We start from the raw sequence: 26,751 nt of genomic DNA, 5'->3' as shown, positions 1-26,751 counted from the left end.
ATGCATGTGTATTATTACTAGCAGACAGATACCTTAGTATGTTGAAGCAGGCAAAAAAATTCAAGCGCAGAAGGAAATGCTGGAAACCCTTGAGATGATGTGGCGCTGGGCCACTCCGCTGAGAGTAGTAGTAGGTGGTATTACTAGGTAGGGACCCGGTTAGCCACTTGCCTGATGGTATGGGCACGAGGGACAGCAGCTGTAGATTCTTCGTTGTTCTTAGTCAGGGCACCAATAATTACACCAATGCCAAGGTTCAGAAACAACGGTAATTGTGTATTTATTATAAGGGTGGTAACTCGTAGCAACAGTCTCTCCGGATGCAACCAGGTATAAGGCAGACTTGGATAAGGCAGAGTAATGGGTGATGCTGCAATAGGCTGTGATGGTAGCGTACTGAATGATGGGAGTAGTAGTAATACTGAGGATAAGATGCTGGGCAGAATGGAGCTGAGATGAATACTTGCTGTTGATGATTTAAAGAAGATGATGAGAGGAATGACTGAAGAACGGCACCCAGATCTTGTGGTTAGGATGAGAATCTTGAGAACTTGAGAATAGAACACAGCCTGGAACACTTCTGGTAAGTGCAGCAGCAGGTACCGCAAGGTTGCGGCCTTGTGACACAGGAGCAGCAGCAACACACACCCTGTCCCCCTGAAGGTGGAAGACAGGACTGAGGTAGGACAGAAAGTCACATGGTATTCCCAGCCAAAGCTCGATGGCCGGGGACAGTCACCTGACACCAAGCCATTGCATCATCACACCATTAGGACATATAGGACCAAATATACATGAGAAGTACCATACTTGAACACTGGGGGGCGACATAATACCATTAAGCACTGATAACTGAATATGCATGAGAAATAAATGAAATAACAGACCTGAATACTGAGAGGGGTGACACAATACACACAGTTTGCAGTGGACCACAGTTTCCAGAACAGAGGCAATAAAATACTGACTGACTCAGATATAGGAATACACTTTTGAAGAAAATAACAAGAGGAAAAGTCTGTTCTGGAACACTGCAATAGTAAGACCTGTGTGAGTGCATAATGTTTAGTGATTGGGAACCGTGCAACCATACCCCGTCAGGCTGTGGAAGGCAGGCTCAATGCTGTTCTGCAGCTCCCAAAACTTTTGGTCAGGACCAAGGGGATGCAAAGTGATGATCACAAGAAGGCAGTGATAATGAAAACCAAATAACTCATTCAACCGTCATTAGAAAATGTTCATGTAGTCAAATGGTCATTGCATGAATAATATGTTATTAGGTTGTCAAAACTATTTCAATGGTTCAGTCGTAATGCATGTCCTTAAAGGGCTTATCCAGCGCTACAAACACATGGTCACTTTCTTCCAGAGACAGCCCCACTCTTGTCTCCAGCTTGGGCGGGGTTTTGCAACTCAGTTCCATTGAAGTGAATGGAGCTTAATTGCAAACCGCACCTGAACTGGAGACAAGAGTCGTGTTGTCTCTGAAAGAAAGTGGCCATGTTTTTGTAGTACCGGATAACCCCTTTAATGGAAACCTATAGTGTTACAGTCTACACTACTTTTGACAAGATTAATATCTTATCTTACATTTTTGTTTTCTACGTTCTTTAGGATATTATATAGAAAGAAAAAAGAAAGGGAGCCAACGTTGGATGAAGATGAACTTTGAGCCCTACACAGACACTAAATATCAGTCTACAAATATGATTGAGGGAGTCTTGTATGAAATTAGGATCTTCGCTGTCAATGCCATTGGCATTTCCCGAGAAGCTAATACCACCAATCCATTCATGCCTATTGGTAAGGACTTATAAATGTAGAGATACATGGTACCAAGTGTATCAAGTGTTTACTGTTCATAAATTATTATAAATCTGTCTAGGTTTCTAGATAAAGCAACAATATACTATCTTTCAGCTCCGACAAGTGAACCTCTTCACCTGACGGTTGAGGACGTGACAGACACAACCTGCACCCTGAAGTGGAGACCACCAGATCGTATTGGAGCTGGAGGCATTGATGGGTATCTCATTGAATACTGCAAAGAGGGATGTAAGTACAGTTGTAAGATCTCTGGGGCGGGTGGGGGGTATTGACCGCTGGGACCACCACCAATCTCACTGATCACAGCGATCATATACTCATTTCCAATCCTATAGTTGGAGGGGTGAGTTGTTGGTGGGACAACTCCTTAAACTGTTATTATTGTACTATATTACCACTTATACTGTTATTATTGTACTATATTATCTATTGAATAAGGCACATATAATGAAATGTTATGTTTTCTCTTAATGGCCTAGCTGTACATTATACTTTCCCCTTTAAAATGTCCTACCAAGACCATTTACAACTTTTACTTATTTTAGCTGACGAGTGGGTTGCGGCCAACAAAGAGTTTGTGGAAAGATGTGGATACACTGTGAAAGGTCTTCCCACTGGTGAAAAACTTTTCTTCCGAGTATGTGCTGTCAATATAGCGGGCAGGAGTGAGCCGGCAACTCTGGGTAACGCAGTTACAATCCGGGAGATTGTGCGTAAGTTACATATATCTATCAAATACATACTGTACATGAAGTGCTGTAAAATCCCTGTAATCCGGCTTGTATAAATTAGTGGAGTACGTAAAAAAAAATTCTGAATCTACAATTCTGATTTCTACAATTGGTTTCCTTGAAAGTATTTGGCACAGCAGTGCATTAACTTGAATTTTTGCTAGGTTCTGAGACATGCTGTAAATTTAATGGGTCTGGATGCTCTGTCCTCTGCTATTTGTTAGTATGCTCAGTATTGTTCTTATAAGCCTAAAACTGTGTATTAGTTCTTCCTTTAACCCTTGGATGTCAGGTTAAAGGAAAGAATTTTAGCAGTTTTGTATGAAAAGGCAAGGCTAACAATTCACAAAGTATGGGTACGTTCACATTGAGGAAAAGAGGCGGATATTCCAAACGAAATCCCCGCCGCGGACTCTGCTCGGAATTCCGCCTGCCTCAGTGTCTTAATGTTAGGTATAGGGCCCCTCCACTATCCGCGACTCTCTGCTCAAAGAATTGTCATGTCAATTCTTTCAGCGGAGAGCAGCAGAGAGTAGAGGAGCCCTATACTTAACATTGAGACATTGAGGCAAGCAGAATTCCGAGCAGAGTCCGCGGCGGGGATTTCACTTGGAATTTCTGCCTCTCTTTTTTTCTCAGTGTGAACATACCCTAAGGCCACGTTCACACACTGTATTTCTGCAATAAACAACGGCCATTGTTTATTGACAGTGATCGATTACATTGCAGTGTATAGAACAACAGCGGTAGTGTATACAATATACACCCTGTATACAATATGGCCGTTGTTCTCTGCTTGGTGTTTGGTGAACAGCAGCGGTACAAAATAGTCTGTGCTCACAGTGTAGAGCAGTGATTTTCAACCAGTGTGCCACATGGTCGGGTGTGCCGCGGGGAAAGTTCCCAAAACTATGGTGCCCCTGTGTTTTGTTCCCCGGCAATGCGCAGCAATTAGTGGCAGATTATAATGTGGGCGGTTGCGTGGTGCAGCGCACCACGCTCCCGGCCTCCGCTGATTGGAGTAGCACATCCGGGCCCTACGGGCGGCCAGTAGGTGAGGCTGACAGCAGCGGCGACCATCTCGGAGGAGGTGAGAAGGAAGGGGGGGGGGAGAGAAACCTGGGGATGGGGGAGAGAAACAGCGGAGAGAAGTAGGGGGGAGAGAAGTATGGTGGAGAGAAGCACAGGAGAGAAGCATGGGGGAGAGAAGCACAGGAGAGAAGTATGGTGGAGAGAAGCAGGGGGGAGAAGTATGGTGGAGAGAAGCACAGGAGAGAAGCAGGGGGGAGAAGTATGGTGGAGAGAAGCACAGGAGAGAAGCAGGGGGGAGAAGTATGGTGGAGAGAAGCACAGGAGAGAAGCATGTAGAAGAGAAGCACAGGAGAGAAGCAGGGGGGAGAAGTATGGTGGAGAGAAACACAGGAGAGAAGCATGGGGGAGAGAAGCACAGGAGAGAAGCATGGGGGAGAAAAGCACAGGAGAAAAGCAGGGGGGAGAAGTATAGTGGAGAGAAGCATGGGGGAGAGAAGCACAGGAGAGAAGCAGGGGGGAGAAGTATGGTGGAGAGAAGCACAGGAGAGAAGCAGGGGGGAGAAGTATGGTGGAGAGAAGCACAGGAGAAAAGCATGGGGGAGAGAAGGATGGGGGAGAGAAGCACAGGAGAGAAGCAGGGGGGAGAAGTATGGTGGAGAGAAGTGCAGCACCCTGACCCGTGGGGGCCACTCCGCAGTGTAGATGGTTGTGAGGGTGCAGGAACTGGGGCATCTGTAGGATAATGTGGTCACGGTGTAGGCACAAGGGTGATACAGCTGGAAACCGGGCTCCTGACCATGCGGGAATACTGGGCGTGCGATTCTTCGTTGTCCTTAGTCAGGGCACCAATGATCACACCAGTGCCAAGGTTCAGAAACAACGGTAGTTGTATATTTATTGTAACGGTGTTAACTAGTAGTAACAGTCTCTCCGGATGCAACCGGGAATATGGCAATCTTGAACAAAGCAGAGTAATGGGTGATGCTGCAATAGGCTGTGAGAGTAGCGTGCTGAATGATGGGAGTAGTAGTGATACTGAAGATAAGATGCTGGGTGGAATGAGACTTGAATAAAATACTTGCTGTTGATGATTTGAGAAGATGATGATGAGAGGAGCTGAAGAATGACTGAAGAATCGACACCCAGATGAGAATCTTGAGACTTGAGACAGGAACACAGCCAGTGGACTGGAGCAGCAGAGCAAAACGCAGGCCTCTCTCTTTAGCAGGGAGAGAGGACAAACCCACAACTTGTCTCCTGAAGGTGGAGGACAAGACTGAGGTAGCACAGGAAGTCACATGGTAACCCCAGCCAAAAGCTCGATGACCATTGGTGTTACCATGGAAGCAGGGCACAGTCACGTGACATCCAGCCATTGCATCATCACACCATTAGGCATATGCAGAGGAATATACATGAGAAGTACCATCCTTGAACACTAGGAGGCGACATAATACCATTAGACACTGATACCTGAATACACATGCAATAAATGACTGAAATGGCAGACCTGAATACTGCAGGGGTGACACAATACACGCAGTTTGCAGTGGACCATAGCTTTCCAGAACAGAACTGGTTATAATAAAAATATGAGCATAAGAAGGGCTGTTCTGGGACACTGCAGAAGCACAGGAGAGAAGCACAGGGGGGAGAAGTATGGTGGAGAGAAGCACAGGGGGGAGAAGAAAACAGGCCCAGGTTTCACACTGAGTGAGTATAAATACATTTAGAATCTGTATTATTAACTATATGTATAATATGTACTGTTTTAGTGTCATTTTGTGCCATTTTGGTTGGTGGTGTGCCCCGGGATTTTTTAAGTATAAAAAGTGTGCCGCGGCTCAAAAAAGGTTGAAAATCACTGGTGTAGAGTAAAGCTCCCGGCCGTACTTTACACTGTGGTCTATGGTAAATTGGAGTGCAGGCACCCCCGAATGTGCCCGCATTAAAATTAAAACATGTTCATTTGGCCCAAGGGTCCTTTTATACGCATTTATAAATCACTCATTTAGCAAACATCAAGCAATATTTTTTTTCTTTTAAACGATAGGCGTTTAGATGAAAAGATAAATCGTTCTGAAAAGTCATTAATACAATCCTAATATTTTTACCGTGAAAGTAATATTTTTACACTTGTGAATGATTAATAAAGTGTCATTGTCGTTAAAACTTTTAAATTCTAAATCAGCAGTAGATAAAAACTTGATATAAAGCAAGTTTGCAATATACAGTCATTATTATTTTTTTTTAGTTATGATGAAAATCACTACACTTCCTGTTTTCAGATTTTTTTCCCCAAAAAAAAGAGTCTAAACACAGGAAGTCCCATGTATCCCAGGCCATCTGAGCGCTCACAGAGAAGGCAGTCATGTGATTGATGGACACATTGAGCTGTGACTCTTTGTACTGGCTGGGACTTTGTGTGTTCAGTCTCTTTTTTTCAACCAGCACAAGTCAGAAAATCTGCTTTCAGGAGACTGGACCTGGATTTCTGGTAAGTTCAGCTTTGTTTTACAGCATGATAACAACAACAACAAAAAAAAGAATGTAAATTGCAAACTTGCTTTATATCACATCTACTGTTCATTTAGATTTTGAAAGTTGTAACAACAGTGATACTCTAACTTTTCAGTGACATCTGACCAAATTCTCCTTTGTTGTTTGATCGTTGCTGCGTTTACGCCAGAAGATTATTGTTTAAATTCAAACTTTTTATTGGCCCATGTAAAAGGCCCTTTTAAGACCATTGCAATGAATGGTCTTTGTCAATGTAGATGTTTATGATTGGTCTGACCACTAGGTCCTTCACTTGTCTCGTGTCCTAGTTCTGCTGAAAGTCTGCATCTCATGCAGCTACCTTTGGAGGCATAAGCTACAGTCAGACAGCTTTGGCACCAGCTTATCCATTCAAGAACCAAAGAGTCAGGCCCTAAGAAGGACTCCCTTAATAACTGTATTTAGTGGTGCAACTAATCAAGAACCGATCTGGAATAGTCCCCAAGTAAAAAAAAAAAAAAAAAAACTGAGCACATGGCTGACCCCACCACCTCTTATAGGCTAAGGCTGGTGCGGAACAGCCTGAGGTACCTCAGTACCTGTCAGGACGGAATTGGAGTGGAAACAGAGAAAAATAGAAGATTGTTGGCATAAAAAGACCACTGGGTCCTTTTTAGAAAAGCCTCTTATAAGCTATAGAGGAGGAAGTAAGCTGGCAACTGTCCTATTACGCACTTACAAATGATTCAACATTTCACCCTTGCAATATTCTTCAGTGTGTTGGTCTTGGAAGAAAAACTATTAGAGCCATCTTCTGGCCAAAAAGTAGTACAATACCATCAATAGAAGATCACAGAAGAACCAAGCAACAGCATACATTCAGTGCTGACCTACATACTTAAAGTGACTGTACCACCAGGCCCAGGCTGAAGCACTGGAGGTGGGCCAACCCACCCTTAGTGGGAAGAAACTCCAGCCCCTCCATGACGTGACTCCATTAGAGTCAATGGAACCCTATCATACAGGGACTAGGGTTTCCTCCCACTAAGGGTGGGTCAGCCTGCCTCCTGTGCTTTAAGACTCACAGTGGCACATGGGTTCTGGAACACTGCATGGGCACTGTCTCAAAAAAAAACTTTTGAGCTCGGAGAATTTTTAAGGTAGAGTATTTCACTCCCCATCTCAAAGCAATATCCATATAGGTCATTCCTATATACTGTAAGTCTACTGAGCTGCTGCACGGAGATGATTGGCAGCAGGAAGGTGAAGCACACTACTATATGCTGCTCTCTGCTCGTTCTCCTGATCGGTAGGTCCTCAACAGCTGAAACAGCAACCAATCAAATCTTTTTACATGTCCCTAAGACATTTTTTCCAAGATAAGTATGCATTGTAACTATTTATTCAGTATGTTTTGGTGTCTGGGAGAAAATCAGAGAAGGATCAGGCAGGTGGATTTCTACATATCCATCTGCTTTCATAAGAATAGAGCACAACCAAAGGAGTCTGGCAGGAGATCACTACCCTCTGCTCATTCTGAACACTGCTGAGCATGCATGGGTATGTGTAGGTGGTGAGAGATAGCTGATAGCTGGAAGTATATTTGACTTAGAGCTACCTAATGTGTATGGCCAATCTATGAGTGATTTATATTATGTCATACTGTCAATTGATTACCCGATGACATTTTCTGTATGATTTTAATAGTAACTGGTTATCGTGCAATTTACACATTCAGTAGCTTCTTTAAGCTCCAAACAAAATCCACCACACGTGTGGCAATCAGTATCACCGGTGTGTTTAGCTTACATCGGTGTGCAGCTACTAGCATAAGCATAAGCAATACTGCATAAGCAATGTTTGTTGAAGTCAGTATTGCTTATGCAATTTTCTGTATGATGTGAAATAAACTATCTGCATGGTCCACATTTTACGATAAAATTTATACATATAGATATTTATATATATTTGGTTGTTTTTTTCCTTCAATACAGAGTCACCAAAGATCCGATTACCGAGGCAACTAAGGCAAACCTATGTTAAGAAAGTCGGAGAACAAGTCAACCTTGTTATTCCTTTCCAGGTATGATGAACGGATCAGTGAGAAGTGTATAGCTACAGAGAAGTTAACCCTACCTCTACAGGAACTTACACTGTATAGCTATGTTCATCCACTGCCTTTTTTGGCCATTTGATGGCCGTCTTTGAGGATGATTATTTGTATAATCACGGCCGCCATTATAAAATAACAACCCTTATTTGGTGTATGAACATACCCTATGGCAAAAATTATATAGACATCACTTCCAGTCATTATCTTCAGGTATCTCTGCCATACCCATTGCAAGGTGTGCAGAATCAAGCAGAGGGACATGAACTCTTGATAGACAACCACCAGTAGTTATTTGGGTTGGTCTGTAGACTTTAGGCCTATCAGGATCGGGCTATTTTATCAATTGTATATGCATCATCTTCTGTGGTAACTTTGCTAATTACTAGCTCTCAAGACATTACAGCCCTGGCACATTTACATCTGCTCAGAAATACAAGGAACCACTGACATATAATACATTTATTATAATAGGGAAAACCCAGACCAGTAGTCACCTGGACAAAAGATGGTCAGCCACTGGATCCAAAGCAAGTCAGCGTCAGAACCTCTGATTCAGACACCATTATCTTTATAAGATCCTCAGAGCGACATCATTCAGGAAAATACGACCTCTCTGTGCAAATTGAAAACATGGTGGATATTGCAACAGTGAATATTCGTATTGTGGGTGAGTACATCTGCCTGTGGGTAAGTACATCATACCTATGACCTCTAATCTTACACAGCCAGTAGCCATGTTGAGGTTAACTCTTAATATTTTTTAAAAGACTTTACGGAGAACATACTGGGCATTGATGAAACATTGAAATGAAAATATTGGAGACATGAGAACATGTGATTTGTATTTAACAAGCCATTGTAAGAGGTTAAAGGAGAAGTCTGGTGAAAATTTTTATTGAAGTATTGTATTGCCCCCCAAAAGTTTTACCAATATGACCAATATACACTTATTATGGAAAATGCTTATAAAGTGCTTTTTCCCTGCACTTACTACTGCATCAAGGCTTCACTTCCTGGATAACATGGTGATGTCACTTCCTGGATAAAATGGTGATGTCACGACCCGACTCCAAGAGCTGTGCGGGCTGTGGCTGCTGGAGAGATGGCAGAGGGATGCTCAGTGTCCTTCCAGTGCCCTGTGTGCCTCGGTATCCCCCTGTCATCATCCTCTCCAGCAGCCACAGCTGAACAAACAGATGTATTTAATCATAATAAGGCCATGTTGACACAACATATGGTTTGCAAATTTCAATAACGGCTGTGATTTATACAAACCCATACATTGTCAGTGAATGAATGGAATCCCATCTAGAGCGTATACACACAGTATACGCTCCAGCAGGGATTCTATCCGGCTGCAGGAAAAGCTGACGTCAGTTTTCTGTAGCCACTATTCATTGAACGTGTCAGCTCATACAATGGAGCGGGGAATTCGGATGCCGGCGCACCCACATCCAAATTTATTAGAAGCGAAGATCATCTGGACGGTACTGCAGGGATGATTCTGTGATCCGTCCGGGTGACAGAACGGCCGGTGTTATACTAAATATGGACATGGCCTAATACTGTAAAAAAACATGTTTTACAAGTAAAACCTTGAGCACACGCACTGTAACTTTTTATCTGGTGTGCAGCGTTTGGTATCTACCCAAAGTGGTCCTGGGAGGAACACCCAGTGAACGAGGCTGAACCTCACAACTTGCAAATCTCATGGCCATATTAGATGGTCTGTAAAAAAATGTCGCTCAGTGCCCGTTTTACAAGACCCAATTAGCCATGTGGTTACGAGCCGATAATGTTTCAGCAAGTCAAAATGGTCCGATCAGCGGTCGCTCTACTATTCAGGGTGATGTTGGCCTATTCAGTTGATGATTGCCACTTATGTGTTAGATAGCACAGGATGTCTTCACTCTTCAGAGTTCTTATGGAGTCTATTCCTTGATGTTTCAGCAGCAGGAGGGGAGCCTATGCTATATGGGGCAGATGGTTTTAATGTTATGGCCGACTAGTATATACTTAATGGCTTCTTGTAGTTGCTGACTAGGTTATGTGTCTGCATCAGGGGCACTAATGCCTCTTTTGGCACAAGCTATGGTCAAGGGCCTCTTAACCTTTTTCGGCCAGGAATCTGGATTATCTCTGGTAGGCGTTGGTTGTATACTGTACTTCCCCCTCTTTTATTTCCTTGTCATCATCATTTTTATATTAGTATTTACAATGTTATATTTTATAAAGTTTTGAGATATGAAGACACAGTAAACTTTTACAAAACTGGTAAAATTCAGTTTTCAGCTTGCCCGCAGGTTTCAGCATCCTGTATGCTGTCTATGTAACCAGGATGCTTTCCTTTTATAGTACGGGACAATGTTTACAATATTTTGTATACTATCCAATGTCGATTGAGATTTTTTCTAGCATTACGGAATATATTTTAGTCTAACTGTATGCAGACGCTGTGACTAGCATGTTCATGTCTGTCCTCAGATCGCTGACTGATGCAAGAACAACATTTAAAGTTCAGGGGGAAGGAATATCTGTAGAGATCGCGTTTCTTTATCTGAACTATATTTAACTAATCCTAGTGGATAACATCCAGTTATGGATGCCTAACCTTAGCTGCCGCGAGCTGCAGAATGTGGGAGGTTTCTTTTAATATATCTTTATTCCGATTTTAAAACGCACAGTTTTTAAGGATGAAAATGACTTTATCTGTCAGAGCGATGATGTTTCCAGTGGGGTTGTGTAGTTGTTCTTCTAAATTGAATACAGTGTTTTTTTTGGTATAGATACAATTAGCAGGAAAGTAATTGTTTTCTTAATTTTAACAAAAAATAAATGAATGTACAGCAAATGGACCTAATAGCGGGCATATAAAGCAGAAAAGCTCCCTCTTGTGCACTCAGCATGTCCATATATTATATGGTCAGCCACTAATCTGAGTAATTAACATGTAATACCACATTTCACCAGCAGTGGCCACTATAGGAAAAGTTTAGGGCCAAAAGCAAATTCAACCCTGCAATATCATCAGGAATAAAACCCACATTTGCCTTTATAAGACAACCCATTTAATACTGCCAGATACATACTGGGGGAGAGATTTATTAAACATGGTGTAAAGTGAAACTGGCTCAGTTGATCCTAGCGACCAATCAGATTCCACCTTTCATTCCTCAAAGACTCTTTGGAAAATGAAAGGTGGAATCTGATTGGTTGCTAGGGGCAACTAAGGCAATTCTACTTTACACCAGTTTGAGTTTTTGTAGCCTCAGGTGCCTTAATTCCAATGCTGATTTTAGAAATGTTACTATTTGGTTGAGTGATTGCTAGGCTCAGTGTGAATATGTCAACTTAGGGCCCCATTTGCTGATCTTTGGGAACATTTTTTTCATTATGACAGTCTGACATGTAGGAATATAAGGCTTCCCATATAACTAACCTATGTCCACATCTTCGCCCTTCCTTTGGTTTAAGTTAATGAGCATGTGTCTTTTTGCATCCATAATGACCATGTAACCTTGTAACCATTAGAGTATCGGATGTAGACATGTAGACATGATCTGTTAAGAAGGTTATGTAAAACTATGTCCTCTGTCATCTATCTTTTATAGCAACCTCCAGTGTAAGGCCATGTTCCCACTGCGTCAAACACCAGCCGGTGTTTGTGAAGATCATCCCGGCCGCATTAGGATGCGGGCACAGAGTCAAAACACAAAGGTCATCCTTTGTGCTGCATTGGGATGCGGGCACAGCCGCACGCTCCATTGTGTGAACTGACAGGTTCTCTGCAGCCACTATTCAATGAATAGCAGCCGCCAAAACTGACATGTCAGCAATCCCAGCAGGAGTGTTTCCTATGTGTACACGCTCTGGCCGGGATTCCCTCTAGCTGCAGCACAATGTAAATGTAAGTATTAACCACGGCCGTTGTTGCAAATCGGCAACAACGGCCGTGATTAATACTAAACATACGTTGTGTGAACATAGCCTAAAATGGTTAATGGAGGGTTTTTTTTTAATTGGATTTGAACATGATGATCTCTGTTCATCCTGGGCTTAGAAGTTCAGTGGGAGGTTCTACCCAGTATCTGACAGCCTTCCCTTTGTGGATACACATAGAAATAAAGCTTTTAACTCTGAGTAGGACCACCCACTGGACACCTAAGCCCTCCTAATATATCTATCTGCACAGCTCCCCCTCCCCTATAACATGATTGGATACCATGTTCAATATGGCAGGTCAACATTGGTTAACTGTGGTCATACTCTTTGGAGATATTGGTTTGAAATGGCTATAACCACGAGTTTTTTGAACACACTGCCGTCTAGCTGTTGCACAACTACACTACAATGCAGAACAATATGTACTAGGATGTGTTACTAATACTTCTTCCACTTTCTACACATGGCTGATTTACACAGATAAACCAGGTCCTCCACAAACTGTGATGGTCAAAGAGGTCTGGGGATTTAATGCTCTGCTGGAATGGAAGCCACCCAAGGACAATGGAAACTCTGAGATTACAGGTTATACCGTTCAAAAAGCTGACAAGAAGACAATGGTAAGATGGTTTTCTTATTTTCAAGTATTAACACTAATTCTTACTTTTATAATATTAATATAAGTCACTTCAGTTGTGTCCTATTTCATATCATATACCAATGGCAATGTAAACTATTATAACTCTTCCTTTTCAGGAATGGTTCACTGTATATGAGCACAATCGCCAGCCACGCTGCACAGTCTCTGACCTGATCATGGGAAATGAATATTACTTCAGAGTGTACAGTGACAACATTGTTGGCTTGAGTGAGGCTGCAGGTGTTTCCAAGAACACAGCCGTCATCGAGAAGACTGGTGGGTAGAATAGAAGAGACGCAGTAATCATTGATCCTGTTTAATATATAGGATATGATTGTTATAACAAATGGAGCAGTATCTGCGACCCACAGCTGTCTTGCTCCCCTGCTGCTGATATCACATAATTGAGACCGATGTTCATATGTTTTAGTCAAGCTCATTCATAAAAAGCCAGGCATGCAGTGTTCTCATTTTATTATAGCATGCAACATGGTCACAACTGGTGTAAAATGAAAACCATAAATAACTAGATCATGGTGTTAAGAGTTTTTCTTTTTATTAGATGGGTCCCCAAATAATCGTAAGATGTCTCGCTACTGGTACCCTCAGCAATCATCTGTAATCTGTGGAGGAACCTGGCAGCAAGTGCCTAGCTTTTCATTGCACCACTTACGCATTACATGGTGGCCATTAATATCAGGGGCAGTTTGTATCCACAGACTTGTAGGGTTCTCTTAGTCTCTATTCTAGATGATGGTCCTGAACAGATGGCTCTCATTAAAGGGGTGGTCTCATTCTTATTTTATAGTGACAATTCACATACTTCTCTACACTTTGACTTCTCTCTCCATGCCTATACGTATTAAGTGAACATTGGTTGAACTCTAATTACTAATTTTAGTGGACCAGCTGACTGCCTCATGTGTATGGGGAATGATGACCCTTCCCTGGCAAAAGAATAAAGGATCAGCAATTTGGGATTCGTACGGGCGTCCCAGCCATTTCCACTTGGGTCGGGCAGCGACTTATATTCCCTCTCCCCATTGAGAACATTCGTAACTATGGGGAAATTGGGATGAATATCTATTGACCTAATAGTGTTTCCCTTACAGCTAAGTTGTATGGGTAGTTTTGATCATAGAGGGGTTTCCAAGCAGGGGTCTCTCCTCTGTGACATCTATATACACTTAAGCCCCTATTACACGGGGCGACTGGAGTCAACATGTCAGCGCTCGTTTGCTCCTCGTTCCCTGCTCGCTGCCACCGCTATTGCATGCAGTCCGGGGGGTGGGGGCAGCTGCGGGGAGCTGCCCGGGTGATTGCTAGATCGTCCGGGCAGCCAATAGCAGATAGCAGCAGTCTGTTCCACAGAGCGACGGCAGCAGATATTAGTTGTTTGTCAAACAAGACAAACGACTGTCGGCAACGATCAGCCAACATTGTTTATGTCGGCTGATCGTTGCCTTCTATTACACGAGACGATTATTAGCCCTAATGGCCGATAATCGTTTCGTGTAATAGGGCCTTTATAGGGTCTTCATGGAATAATAACCCCACAATAATTTTTTTTCCTAAACCAGACAACTCCAGTACCATATAAATGTGGATTTTCTTGCTCCAAAAATATTTTGTGTATTCATTGAGTTTAGATTGTTTAAAGTTACTGCTAGACACTTTGTCAAAGATGCATTCCAAGAACAACACTGTAAGCCCAAACACACATTTAATTTTCTCTTCTGTTATGTCTGTACTTCATCACAGGCTTAGTCTACAAACCTCGTGATTACAGAGAAATGGATATCAATGAGGCTCCTAAGTTCCTTACTCCTCTCATAGACAGGGTCGTAGTAGCTGGATATAGCACAGCCTTGAATTGTGCTGTAAGAGGTCATCCAAAGGTACGCAGCTGTCTCTTGTGAAGAACGTTATATAGCAGAGAACACTAATTTAGTCCTATGTAAATAAGAAATCGTGTTTTCATTAAATTAATGTTTTTGGTTATAAATCCTAATGCTTAGCATCTATATCTTGTAAAGTAATCCTCTGCATCTTATTTAGCCCAGAGTTATCTGGATGAAAAATAAAATGGAGATTAAAGATGATCCCAAATTTCTTATGAAGCATAACCAAGGAGTCCTCACTTTGAACATCCGTAAACCAAGTCCTTTTGATGGTGGAACCTATACTTGCAAAGCCATCAATGAATTAGGAGAAGCAGAGGTGGACTGTCGACTAGAAGTTAGAGGTAACGTTTAAAAATTCAGTTTGTCACTGAAAGATTTTTAAGGCCGGTTCACATGCAGTATGATAGCGGCCGTTCTGTGCCATAAAGGCCACTGTCTGTGAAGTTCATCCCGGCCGGTACTGCAGTACCAGCTGGATGCACTTCATTTCTTTTGAATTGGATTGTGGGCGCATTCAGGCATGCCCGCATTCCAATTTACCGGAGCTGCACTTTACATTGTCTATTCTGTCCATCTTGTGCGGCCGCTATTCAATGGATAGCAGCCACACAAAACTGACATGTCATTTTTTGTGCGGTGGCTTGGAATACCGGCCGGAGTGTATACAGTGTGTATACTCTCCAGCCAGGATTCCATAGACTTCAATACGATCGGAAAATTCATTAAATAACGGCAGTGGTTGCAAACCTGCAACTACGGCCGTTGTTTAATGAATTTTCACGTTGTGTGAAGCCTAAGGCTGGGTTCACACTACGTATATTTCAGTCAGTATTGTGGCCCTCATATTGCAACCAAAACCAGGAGTGGATTAAAAACACAGAAAGGCTCTGTAGCAGCAAAAATTTGCCATTAAATGGCGGGCATCCACTCAATTTCAACATTGTGTGAACAGAGCCTTTCTGTGTTTTCAATCCACTCCTGGTTTTGGTTGCAATATGAGGACCACAATACTGACTGAAATATACTGTGTGTGAACCCAGCCCCAAGATGTATGAATGTGACATGCCTGGCTAAATGATATATTATCCACTAATAACACAGAGTCACAACACAAAGCCATATTTACCATGTAATAATAAAGGATTAAACTTACATAAAGTATTCCTTTTTCCTTTTCCCTCCTCTTCATTCAGTTCCTCAATAAATGCATCTTGGTGTATTTGACAAGGAGTTACATCCAGTAAGTAGCATATATGATGTCAAACTTGCTGTAACTAATCAACTAACATGGGAGATTCATTAAATTTCATTTAACTTCTTTAACTTCTAAAGACTAAGGACACCTTCGAAAAACTATTCATTTTATTCTTGCTTTGTGCTTATTATGGGGCACAAGACATTTTCTCCAAAGGTCTCTATTAAAAATGTAGCTTACTTTTGCTTCTAAAAGCCTCTACATACAATGTGCTGCATGACCTTTATTTTCTCTATCTACTCGTACGCAGCCTCAAATTGTCTCCAGCAGACTGCCTTGTTATCTGCTCTCCTCTCTGCTTTTAGTTTCTCTCCTGTTTACTATAAGACAGACTTATCTAATCTTTCTCTAAGAAACAGCTAAATGGTAGGAAACATCTAATAAAGACTATTTAGAAAGGTGATTTAATTTGCATTGAAGAAGCAAATCAACATGGTTAGTGTGGCTGCGGGGCCCACGTGACCCGGTCTCTGATATTACTGTAGCTTTGGAAAGACTGTAAGTCAAATTTGCTTCCCTAATTTTTGCCAAGCATGCAGAAATTTCCTGTTGCACAATCCAAATTCATGGAATGTGGTTTGTTTTGGGATTTGAAGCTAATTGTAGTGCAGAATTTGTCCCTAAATTCATGTAAAATTAAACACAGAAGAACAGGCCTAAGGACCTCTTCACACTGAGCAAATTCCGCTTCCTCAACTCCCCACTAAAAGAATTGACATGCCAATTCTTTGAGCGGATAGCCATGGAGAGCGGAGGCGCATGAGCCCTCCCATAGACACACTGTTTGACACTGAGGCAGGCAGGATTCCGTGTTGGGGAGTCTGCCACGGAATTCTGCTGAATTTACTCAGTGTGAACAGGCACTAAAGATGGAATTACACCTTCAGTAACTGCTAGCTGAACGTTATCAACAGTTATCTCTCCCTTCCTCCACATACAGTGCTGACTATTCCTCTGTTCTTCATGAGGAGGGGTAACAGCAGAAAAAATGATTATCTCTCCCGTCCTTTTGCCGTCCTCTCCAATCTGTGCCAAATATTCCTGTGTTCTTTATGGGACGGGAGAAAATAACTGTTATCTCCCCTGTCCACCCGCCACCCTCCCCATACTGCGTTGAACATTCATGAGTACTTTATGGGAAGGGAAGGGTTAACAGGAGAGCTAGCTGTATGTTATTAAAGGTGTATAGCCACCTCTAGATCCTGTTTCCATGTGTTGGATTTGACATTTTCCATAATGCCTGACCCCTATCTCCACGATATCATCTGTCGGTGGACTGTCGGGAGGGCCCAATACACCTTATACTGATGGCCAAACCTACTGCAAGCAGAGGGTGTGTTTGACAAAAGTATAAAGTGTACGGGAACTTTAAGTGCTTTTTTGTCTCTATTTTGGGATGTTATTGCTACTTTTGAAAGCCCTAACATCACAATTTGTGGCACAGTTCTTGCCATTAAAGGTATCAGAACCCCAATGGACAGACCCAATGGATCCATCAGGAGTCATCAGGATATATTTTAAAACAGATATATATTTTGTAGATCAAATGTCTGTCTCATTTTGCTTTTTTTATATTGCAATTCAGGGTTTGGATGAGTTACATGCCGGGTTTTAACTTCATGAAGGAAGAGAAGGAAAATTGTCTTCATCGTCTTTCGTGATGTGGTGTCATGTGTGTTATATCATTGCTCTTGTATCTTGTATATTTTTACCTAAGGACCTCATGTGGCTGTTCTGTCAACCAGTCATTGAGGTTTTTGTCTCTTGTAACACTCTGTTGCTTAGCCTATTTGTATAGCACATATGCAGCAGCTTTGATATGAAGCCATGTTTTATGTACTTGTTTTTATTTAATTACTTTACTGTACTTACACCACAAATGTGTCTAAAAAACCAACAAGTTGGCTAAAATCCACCCTTAAAAGCGGGGAAAGGTATGAAATTTGTTATCTATCTACTGTTTATACATCTTCAGGACTTAGTCCAAGAAAATGGGCATGTGCTTTAGGGAAGATGAAGAAGAAGGTGACTTTTTCTATGTAATACTTACACTTGAAATGCATTGTGTCATTAGCAAGGAAAACTTAATGTGTGAAGTTAGTTGAACTTTGGATCTTTCATCTGATTTGTGTAAGGAAGTGTCGTAAAAAAAAATGTCTACAGGATGGGTCGGGATCAGTTGAAGATTTGGAAGTCACAGTTTCAGACTTTGTCACTATCTTATAAGCAGGTGTAGAAATTAATTTAATCTGACTTATAGACCATGAAGGCTACTAAGTCTGTCAACACTTAGGGCAGATGTAAAAACTATCGTGTTAATATTGAGATGGATATTTTAAGGTTATTGTCATTTATGAGCCTTGAGAAGTTGCAAATGGTTTAATACCTTGTAAAACCAAAACATGCATCTAGGTGGGTCATTCGGATTGTAAGAATAGGTGGACACTTGGAGAGGGAACATTGGTTGTTGGAGAAGGGCAAACCAATTGTCTTTAGCAAGAGCAAAACTAGTTAACAGGGTTCTAACATGGACAAATTATCTAAACAAAAAGTTCAATTTATTGGTACAGTACCATAGACATTTGACAAGAATATAATAACGTTTTGTACCGATATATTGAAGATAAAATCGTTAAGGGTTAAAGCGTAAAATGTGAGACATTCTGATAATGCTTTTATTTAACCTGGACTTTGAACCCATGATAAAATAAGTGGCCTTTCTCCTCTGCTCAAGGTCATCTTCAGTAAAGAATATTATAGTTTTTCTTATTTTAAGGGTATATTCACACGGACGGGCTCGCAGCGAGATTCTCGCTGCGAGCCCGGCAGGTCCTGGCAGTTCCCATACACTACATACTTGCTGCGGTCTAAACGACCGCAGCGAGTATGTAATCATACCGCCCTTAACCCCTTCTGCTCCTGTCCGGCTCCCCCGCTGTAAACATACTTTACCTGTCCTTGCTGCACGGGTCCGGCGTCCTGCTCTCCTGTCCGGCCAATCAGTGTGTTGCCCAGCCGCAGCCACTGATTGGCCGGGCGGGAGAGCAGGACGCCGGACCCGTGCAGCGAGGACAGGTAAAGTATGCTTACAGCGGGGGAGCAGAAGGGGTTAAGGGCGGTATAATTACATACTCGCTGCGGTCGTTTAGACCACAGCAAGTATGTAGTGTATGGGAACTGCCAGGACCTGCCGGGCTCGCAGCGAGAATCTCGCTGCGAGCCCGCCCGTGTGAATATACCCTTAGTCTTCTTTGTTCAAGTTCAAGACTTTAATGGACAATGGTTATTTTTTGTGTCCATTCGTATAAATCAAGGAACACAGTCAGAAGTCAATAAATGGTGTCTACAACCACTATATACTTGTCCAGAACTTGTTATCATTGTTTTACGTTGTGTGTTTTAGCATTAATGAATGTATAAACCATTGTCTAATATTGCAACGCACTGAATAAAACTGTAGTGTTTTGTTTGTGATCTGGTGGGAAAAGCCATCTAATGATAAAAGTTGTGGAAACTTGTGCTGAGATCTTTTCTTCGTTTCTCAGCTGGAATAACATTAGCATTTTAAATCAGCTTTATTATTATTATCTGTGAAATAAAGATTAAGAGAAATGAACTATGGGCTGTTTACTGTGTCAGAATTGGAGGACATACAAATTGTGGAAGAATAGAATACTGCTGTAACATAACATACGTGACTGTACAAACAATAGGTGCAATTACTTATTCCTTATTGCAGAGGCTAAAGTGACTGTAAGTGTTGCACATGAGGATTTGGTCAGACTAATCCTTGTAAAAGCTGTTTGGAGAGAGATGAAGGAAAATACTTGCACTGGGTATTTCCTTTCAGCGCTCTTTGAATCTAGTCCTATTTTTGGTCAAATAGACATTAGATAAGGTTTCCTACCCCAAGAATATTTGTCAAATCCATCAGATTTGCTATTAATGGGTATGTAAGTGATGGGGGCCTCCTTGGACAAGAAAGACATAGTTGGGGATCACCAAGAACTCTTTAGATTCAAAATAATTTTGAGCATAAGGCTGGGTTCACACTACGTGTATTTCAGTCAGTATTGTGGTCCTCATATTGCAACCAAAACCAGGAGTGGATTAAAAACACAGAAAGGATCTGTTCACACAATGTTGAAATTGAGTGGATGGCCGCCATATAACAGTAAATAACTGCCATTATTTCAATATAACAGCCGTTGTTTTAAAATAACAGCAAATATTTGCCATTAAATGGCGGCCATCCACTCAATTTCAACATTGTGTGAACAGAGCCTTTCTGTGTTTTCACTCCTGGTTTTGGTTGCAATATGAGGACCACAATACTGACTGAAATATACGTAGTGTGAACCCAGCCTAAAGGTGGGTTCACACATACGGTATCAGAAGCGGATTTCACGATGCGAGTTCGCAGTGAAATCCGCTGCGGATACTTCCCAGTCACTTCATTGAGATTGCATACTTGCAGCGGGATTGTCATCCGGCTGCGAGTATTAAAAAGTGAGCCCCCGTAACCCCCGATGGCTCAAGTACATACATTACTGGGTCCCCACTCTGGCTTGCTTCGGGGAGACGCCAGGAGCCCCCGAGGAAAGCCGGAGTGAAGACCCAGTAATGTATGTACCCGGGCCGTGTGGGGTTAAGGGGGCTGACTTTTCTATACTCGTAGAGGGATGACAATCCCGCTGCAAGTATGCAATCTCATTGAAGTGACTGGGAAGGTATCCGCCGCAGATTTCACTGCGAACTCGCAGCGTGAAATAGGCTTCGGATACAGTATGTGTGAACCCACCCTTAGGGTGCCTTCACACATTCCAGATCCGCAGTGGATTTCACGCTGCGAATTTGCAGCAAAATCCGCTGCGGATCCAGTGCCATTCATCCCCATGAGAGCACATACTCGCAGCGGGATTGATATCCCGCTGTGAGTATGTGAGTTAACCCCCCGCCGCCTGCAGACCGTGTTCACACTTGTGTTGCTTGGTGGCAGCTTTCTCCGCCGGCGGCTGCTGGGCTCGGAGGGGCCCTTGGGGTTTGGTCCTGTGACATTGGGGTTGCAGGGCCATTCTATGGCCTCCCTTCCCTGCTTGCTCTCGCTATGCGGGGTTTGTGATCGCTGACCGACACAGTGTTGAGTTAGTGTAGGGTGTGTGAACCAGGGGACCTACACGTGATACATAAGGCAATATGGTTTAATCAAATTATATACCAACAACCTGGCGTTGGTTTTTAAATGTAGCCAAGAGGCATTAGTGTCAGCCATAGGTGTGATGTGCAGCAGCTCCTTTTTCTTTTGTGAATTAACCCCCCCCCCACTGCCAGCTGCCTGCAGCCCGCCGCAGAGAGCATACATTACCTGCTCGGCACCAGGGCTGCATGTGGGGCTTTGTGGATGCAGATCCATAAACCTATGGACAGTGTGAACAGCCCAATTGAAATCAATGGGCCCTAAATTAGTGATTAATGGCAGATCTGTAATTACAGACAAATTAAACAGTACATGTGAAGGTAGCCTAAATCAGTTTGGCCACTATACAATGTATGGTATACTGTATACGGTATATTGTGTTTGGTAGTACTACTGATCTGGAAAACAGTTCATCCACAGGATTGCCAGTAGTTGGCACCCCCACAGATCCCATGTTGATTACCTATCATCAGAAATAAATTGGTCATCACCAAATTTTGCCCAGAAAACCCCTTTAAGCTCAATTACCCCCAATAATACCCTACTGACATCTCTAAAACAAGAATATAACAAACAATAGATCATTTTCCAGTTAAGAAAAGCCTAGATGGCATATGGATGAGACAAGGTAAGTGAACTGCGGAGCTGTGAACTGTGGCATTTATAAGATGAGAACCTGCAATAAAATATTGGCAGGAGAACATGAGCACATGTTTATAGCAACAGAAGAACTGTAACTGTATCTATGAATAGAGATCTACAGATACTTATACATGAATACATCAAATTAAATTAATAATAATAATACTCATTACTGTATGATGTAGGACGATGTTATTATTGTTATTTGATTACTTGGCTAGCTGTTCACTGGCCATATGTTCTTAATTTGTATCTTGATAAAAAAAAAATTTCAAAAAACTAATTAATAATAATAATAATAATAATAATATGGTACTGTATAAAAGTATGGACAGTCAGGCTTTTTTTCATTTGGTCATTATGTTTTACCTAAAAGACATAGGTTTTCTTCAAAACTAAAGCGAATGTAACACCAATACATCGCTTTTCTGATATTTACATGGATAGAGCGGCACCGGCGGGGAGATGCCAGTGTCATGGTCCTTTTTTTGAACAGCAGCTGGTTCCCACATACGGCGGTGTTCTATTGCCGGACAGGGGTGAATCCCTGGAGGCAGCCGGCCCATCCCCAGTGGGAGGAAACCCCTGCCCCTCTATGACGCGGCTCCATTAGAATAAATGGAGCCGCTTCATAGAGGGGCAGGGGTTTCCTCGCACTGGATATCAGAAAAGTGATGTGCCGGTGGTACATTCGCTTTAAACCTTTTTTATATAACAAATAGACACATTTAAGAAGTTGGATAAAGGGGTTTTCCAAGACTTTATGTTATTGATTAACTTCCAATGATTGGGGGTCTAAACGGCTAAATCAAGGATCCATGGTGTTTGTTTGAGTGCCGTCTCCTGTACTTCCTGCTAAGTACAGCTCTGTATATTGGATAGCATTTATACAGCACTTGATATTGAATCTAGTCCCATTGATGTCATTGGGATCAAGCTTCTACCAAATCTATGGATATGTGCCTAGTAGGACATGAAGAGGCCATAGAGCTTACATAAGTGCTGCAGTCATTTCATTTAGCTGGTTTGTGGGAGTGCCAGGAGTCGGACTTCTTCCAATCGGATATTAGTAGGGTATACTATGGATAGAACATCAATAACAAAAAAATTCCTTGAAATTCCCCTTAACTTTACAACATGAATCAATGAAACCTTTTTAGTTATGGATCTTCTATCCTAATGTAATTAAAAAGAAAATGTAGAACTTCATTCTATTAAACAATGGTCACACTAAAAAACCTAAATACCTATAATATAACATCATGTTACATAAGCATATCCAATGAATTTCACTGAATCAATGAATATGGAAAGTCAGTGACTAAACAGTTAATGGCGGAATAGCTGACTCTGTTTTCAGCTCCTAACATGACACCTCTCCTGTCCTCGGCCAGGGAGCTATCACTGTTTGCAGCTGTTCTTCACTGTCCATGAACTGCTAGGATAACTATACCCACTGAACATTTAAATCCCCCCGTAGTCATATTACGCCCATTGCTACTTTTTATACTTTTACACTATAAATTAAATACCTATGAAATTTAAAGAATCTCAACTTCCCCCCATTTACTGTATGTCACCATAAATATCACAAGTCCATCTTATAACCAAAAATTATACTTTATGGTGGTACATAAATATACCAAGTGCTTAAAAACTTATAGGCAACTGGCTGGGGATCACTACCACCAATGGCCTCCAGTTCCTTCCAGCATTTCCTAGATATGACATAGGAGTTTACAATCGTTTTAGGGTTCTCGAGAACCCCTTAAAAATATCTATGTATGGAGCCCATTTGTAGAAATCCAATGGCCAAGAATGACATTTATTGATATACACGTCACTAACAGCAATTGGTCACTGTATATAGGTGCTGTAGAGAAGAAATCATCACATATGGCTGAGATAGAGGTGGATAGAACACACCGGTGGTAAGGAATTGGAAGATGTCCGTTATTGAATTTTGTGTTATTATTAATATTTCGGATTTTTTTTTAGTTTTATTTATTTTAAATACATAAAAAAAAAACATAAAGATGACCCATTGCCTCTCCTCACATGTCTGTGTCAGTAACTACTCATCATAAAAAAAGTTCTGGAGCAGTTTCGCTAGATTCTTTCTGACCATGTAGCCAAGTTTAACACTGGAGATGAACGCAACTCGAGCAAGCTCAAATCCAATCGTTTGGCGTTTGAACGCCAGTGGCTAAAGAAGTTGGATGCAGTCCTAAGGAGTAGAGTAGATCGAACCTCAGGAAATCCTAGGTCAGATCGAACTCGAACATTCCCCAACCTTCCGCATTTGATTCCTGATGCCTTCACGGTCCTTGGGGGAGACAGCCCGGGTACCGCCTGGAATTCCGGCATTCAGCCTAGGTAATAGGCTGAATCCCAGAATTCCAGGCGGTACCCGTACAGTTTCCTCCTTCCCCACGGACCGGGAAGGCATCAGCAATTAAATGCAGAAGGTTCGGGAATGTTCGAGTTCGATCAAACCTAGGATTTCCTGAGGTTTGATTAACTCTACTAGGGAATCCGGGAAAACATGGATACCACCTATGGCCATCCAATGGCAAATTTAAATGTTAAATCCACAGATACTGCACAGCAAAAGAATGGCTTTGGCTGCGTTTACACACATAGGTAATCTATCTGACAGATTTTGGAGCCAAACCCAGAAAAGGATTTGAAAAGAGGAGAAATCTCAGTCTTTCCTTTATGACCTGTTCTCTGTTTATAGTCGATTTCGAGGGATCAGTAAGAATCAGTTCAGTTCCCTCCATACCATAGTACAGTACAATCATTTTTCCAAACATATAAAATACATTTTAAAATATTCACAATGCTGGGTTCATCTGTAGTATTCTAATCAATGTTTAGTGAGTGTCTTGGTTAGTATTTTTATCCAAAAATAAGATTTGCATCTTTACATGTGTTTTGAACCTCCTCCTGTTTTTGGCTAAAAGTATTGACCAGAATGCTTATTAAAATACTGTCTGAAACTAACCTAAAGGTATTTAGTGGGTTGGGACTTTATGGAGACATTTGGTTGCCCTGTGTTCATAAGAATATCACAAGTTAATATGACTTTGACATTTCCAAAGAGGAAAAATTGGTGAGCGACATAACAGTTATAAGAATTCTGACAGTGTTGGAATTTTAGTTATTGTCACACTTTTCCACAATAGGGAAGTCACACAATGTCATGGTAACTGTTGGGTGAGCAAATGTCCCCATGGAGGCCTATGCTCAGTTCTTATTTGAAATTATGTGAATACAATGTAATCCACCAACATAAAATAAGCTTCACAGATATTTCGAGACTCTTAAACCACCAGACAGTGACGCTTTATTCTGTATTGCCTTTCAAGCATTATACAGTAATGAGTAAGTTAGAACACCCTTTCGACTTACCATTTAAGAAACAGCCAATGACATCACTCTGACATCATCAGGGTTTCCATGGCTTAGCCTTTTCACCACCACAAGTTTTGCCAGATTTGAAATGTCTCCTTAACCATACACTCACCTGCCACTTTATTAGGTACACCATGCTAGTAACGGGTTGGACCCCCTTTTGCCTTCAGAACTGCCTCAACTCTTCGTGGCATAGATACAACAAGGTGCTGGAAGCATTCCTCAGAGATTTTGATCCATATAGACATGATGGCATCACACAGTTGCCGCAGATTTGTCGGCTGCACATCCATGATGCGAATCTCCCGTTCCACCACATCCCAAAGATGTTCTATTGGATTGAGATCTGGTGACTGTGGAGGCCATTTGAGTACAGTGAACTCATTGTCATGTTCAAGCAGAAATCGAGACTCATCAGACCAGGCAACGTTTTTCCAATCTTCTACTGTCCAATTTCGATGAGCTTGTGCAAATTGTAGCCTCAGTTTCCTGTTCTTAGCTGAAAGGAGTGGCACCCGGTGTGGTCTTCTGCTGCTGTAGCCCATCTGCCTCAAAGTTCGACGTACTGTGCATTCAGAGATGCTCTTCTGCCTACCTTGGTTGTAACGGTTGGCTATTTGAGTCACTGTTGCCTTTCTATCAGCTCGAACCAGTCTGCCCATTCTCCTCTGGCATCAACAAGGCATTTCCGCCCACAGAACTGCCGCTCACTGGATGTTTTTTCTTTTTCGGACCATTCTCTGTAAACCCTAGAGATGGTTGTGCGTGAAAATCCCAGTAGATCAGCAGTTTTTGAAATACTCAGACCAGCCCTTCTGGCACCAACAACCATGCCACGTTCAAAGGCACTCAAATCACCTTTCTTCCCCATACTGATGCTCGGTTTGAACTGCAGGAGATTGTCTTGACCATGTCTACATGCCTAAATGCACTGAGTTGCCGCCATGTGATTGGCTGATTAGAAATTAAGTGGTAACGTGCAGTTGGACAGGTCTACCTAATAAAGTGGCCGGTGAGTGTATGTTTGTTATGAAACTAGAAGTTGGAGCACTAGCAATATAAAAAGCACTGAAAATGTTAAGGAGCTGAATCAAGAAGATTTTTTTTCCTATGGAAGTCGAATTTGCAGTCTTTTTAAAATGGGGTTTCCTGGTTTAAAAAATTATTTTTAAAATATCCTTTTAGGGAATTTCAAAGTTCAAAGAGTGGATTCCCTTATTTTGGAGTCTCATATACAAGCCAGAGAGGAGAGAGACTATAAAGAGCATCTCTATGGCTGGCGTATACATCCCATCCATACATTACATAGTCTTGTAATGCTTTATTTCACCTGTGGAGGTGCTATAGGGCAACACCTATTGCTGAACTCTTGTACAGCTTGCAGGTGATTGTTGACTTTTTGAGATGATCACAGCATGCCATTAAGTTGCCCAAGGAGAAGGCTGCAGCTTCACTGCGACACATCACCAATACTGTGCTGCACTACAACCATAGGGGAATATTTATCATTGTGCACCCCTGGCATATGCCTTGAAAAAGGGTCAGATTTTAC

General features: G+C 42.0%; 1 protein-coding gene across 3 annotated transcripts in view; it reads left to right on the top strand.

Annotated features, from left to right (window-relative positions):
* Window positions 1–18,743, top strand: part of LOC138769868 (myosin-binding protein C, fast-type-like) — an 87,285-nt gene extending 68,542 nt beyond the window's left edge. For all 3 annotated transcript variants that reach the window (XM_069948591.1, XM_069948589.1, XM_069948592.1), the window contains 11 exons: window positions 1,615–1,803; window positions 1,921–2,055; window positions 2,373–2,540; window positions 8,084–8,172; window positions 8,674–8,869; window positions 12,625–12,764; window positions 12,901–13,060; window positions 14,546–14,682; window positions 14,843–15,029; window positions 15,882–15,928; window positions 17,529–18,743. In XM_069948591.1, coding sequence (XP_069804692.1) covers window positions 1,615–1,803; window positions 1,921–2,055; window positions 2,373–2,540; window positions 8,084–8,172; window positions 8,674–8,869; window positions 12,625–12,764; window positions 12,901–13,060; window positions 14,546–14,682; window positions 14,843–15,029; window positions 15,882–15,892 — 1,412 coding nt within the window. In that variant the 3' untranslated portion in view covers window positions 15,893–15,928; window positions 17,529–18,743. The remainder of the gene's footprint in view (window positions 1–1,614; window positions 1,804–1,920; window positions 2,056–2,372; window positions 2,541–8,083; window positions 8,173–8,673; window positions 8,870–12,624; window positions 12,765–12,900; window positions 13,061–14,545; window positions 14,683–14,842; window positions 15,030–15,881; window positions 15,929–17,528) is intronic.
* The last annotated feature ends 8,008 nt before the right edge of the window (window positions 18,744–26,751 follow it).

This window comes from Dendropsophus ebraccatus, chromosome 12 (genome assembly GCF_027789765.1).
Source record: "Dendropsophus ebraccatus isolate aDenEbr1 chromosome 12, aDenEbr1.pat, whole genome shotgun sequence".
Classification (NCBI taxonomy): Eukaryota; Metazoa; Chordata; class Amphibia; order Anura; family Hylidae; genus Dendropsophus; species Dendropsophus ebraccatus.
The sequence above is the reverse complement of the archived record's forward strand: the minus strand, read 5'-3'. Positions and strand labels throughout refer to the sequence as shown.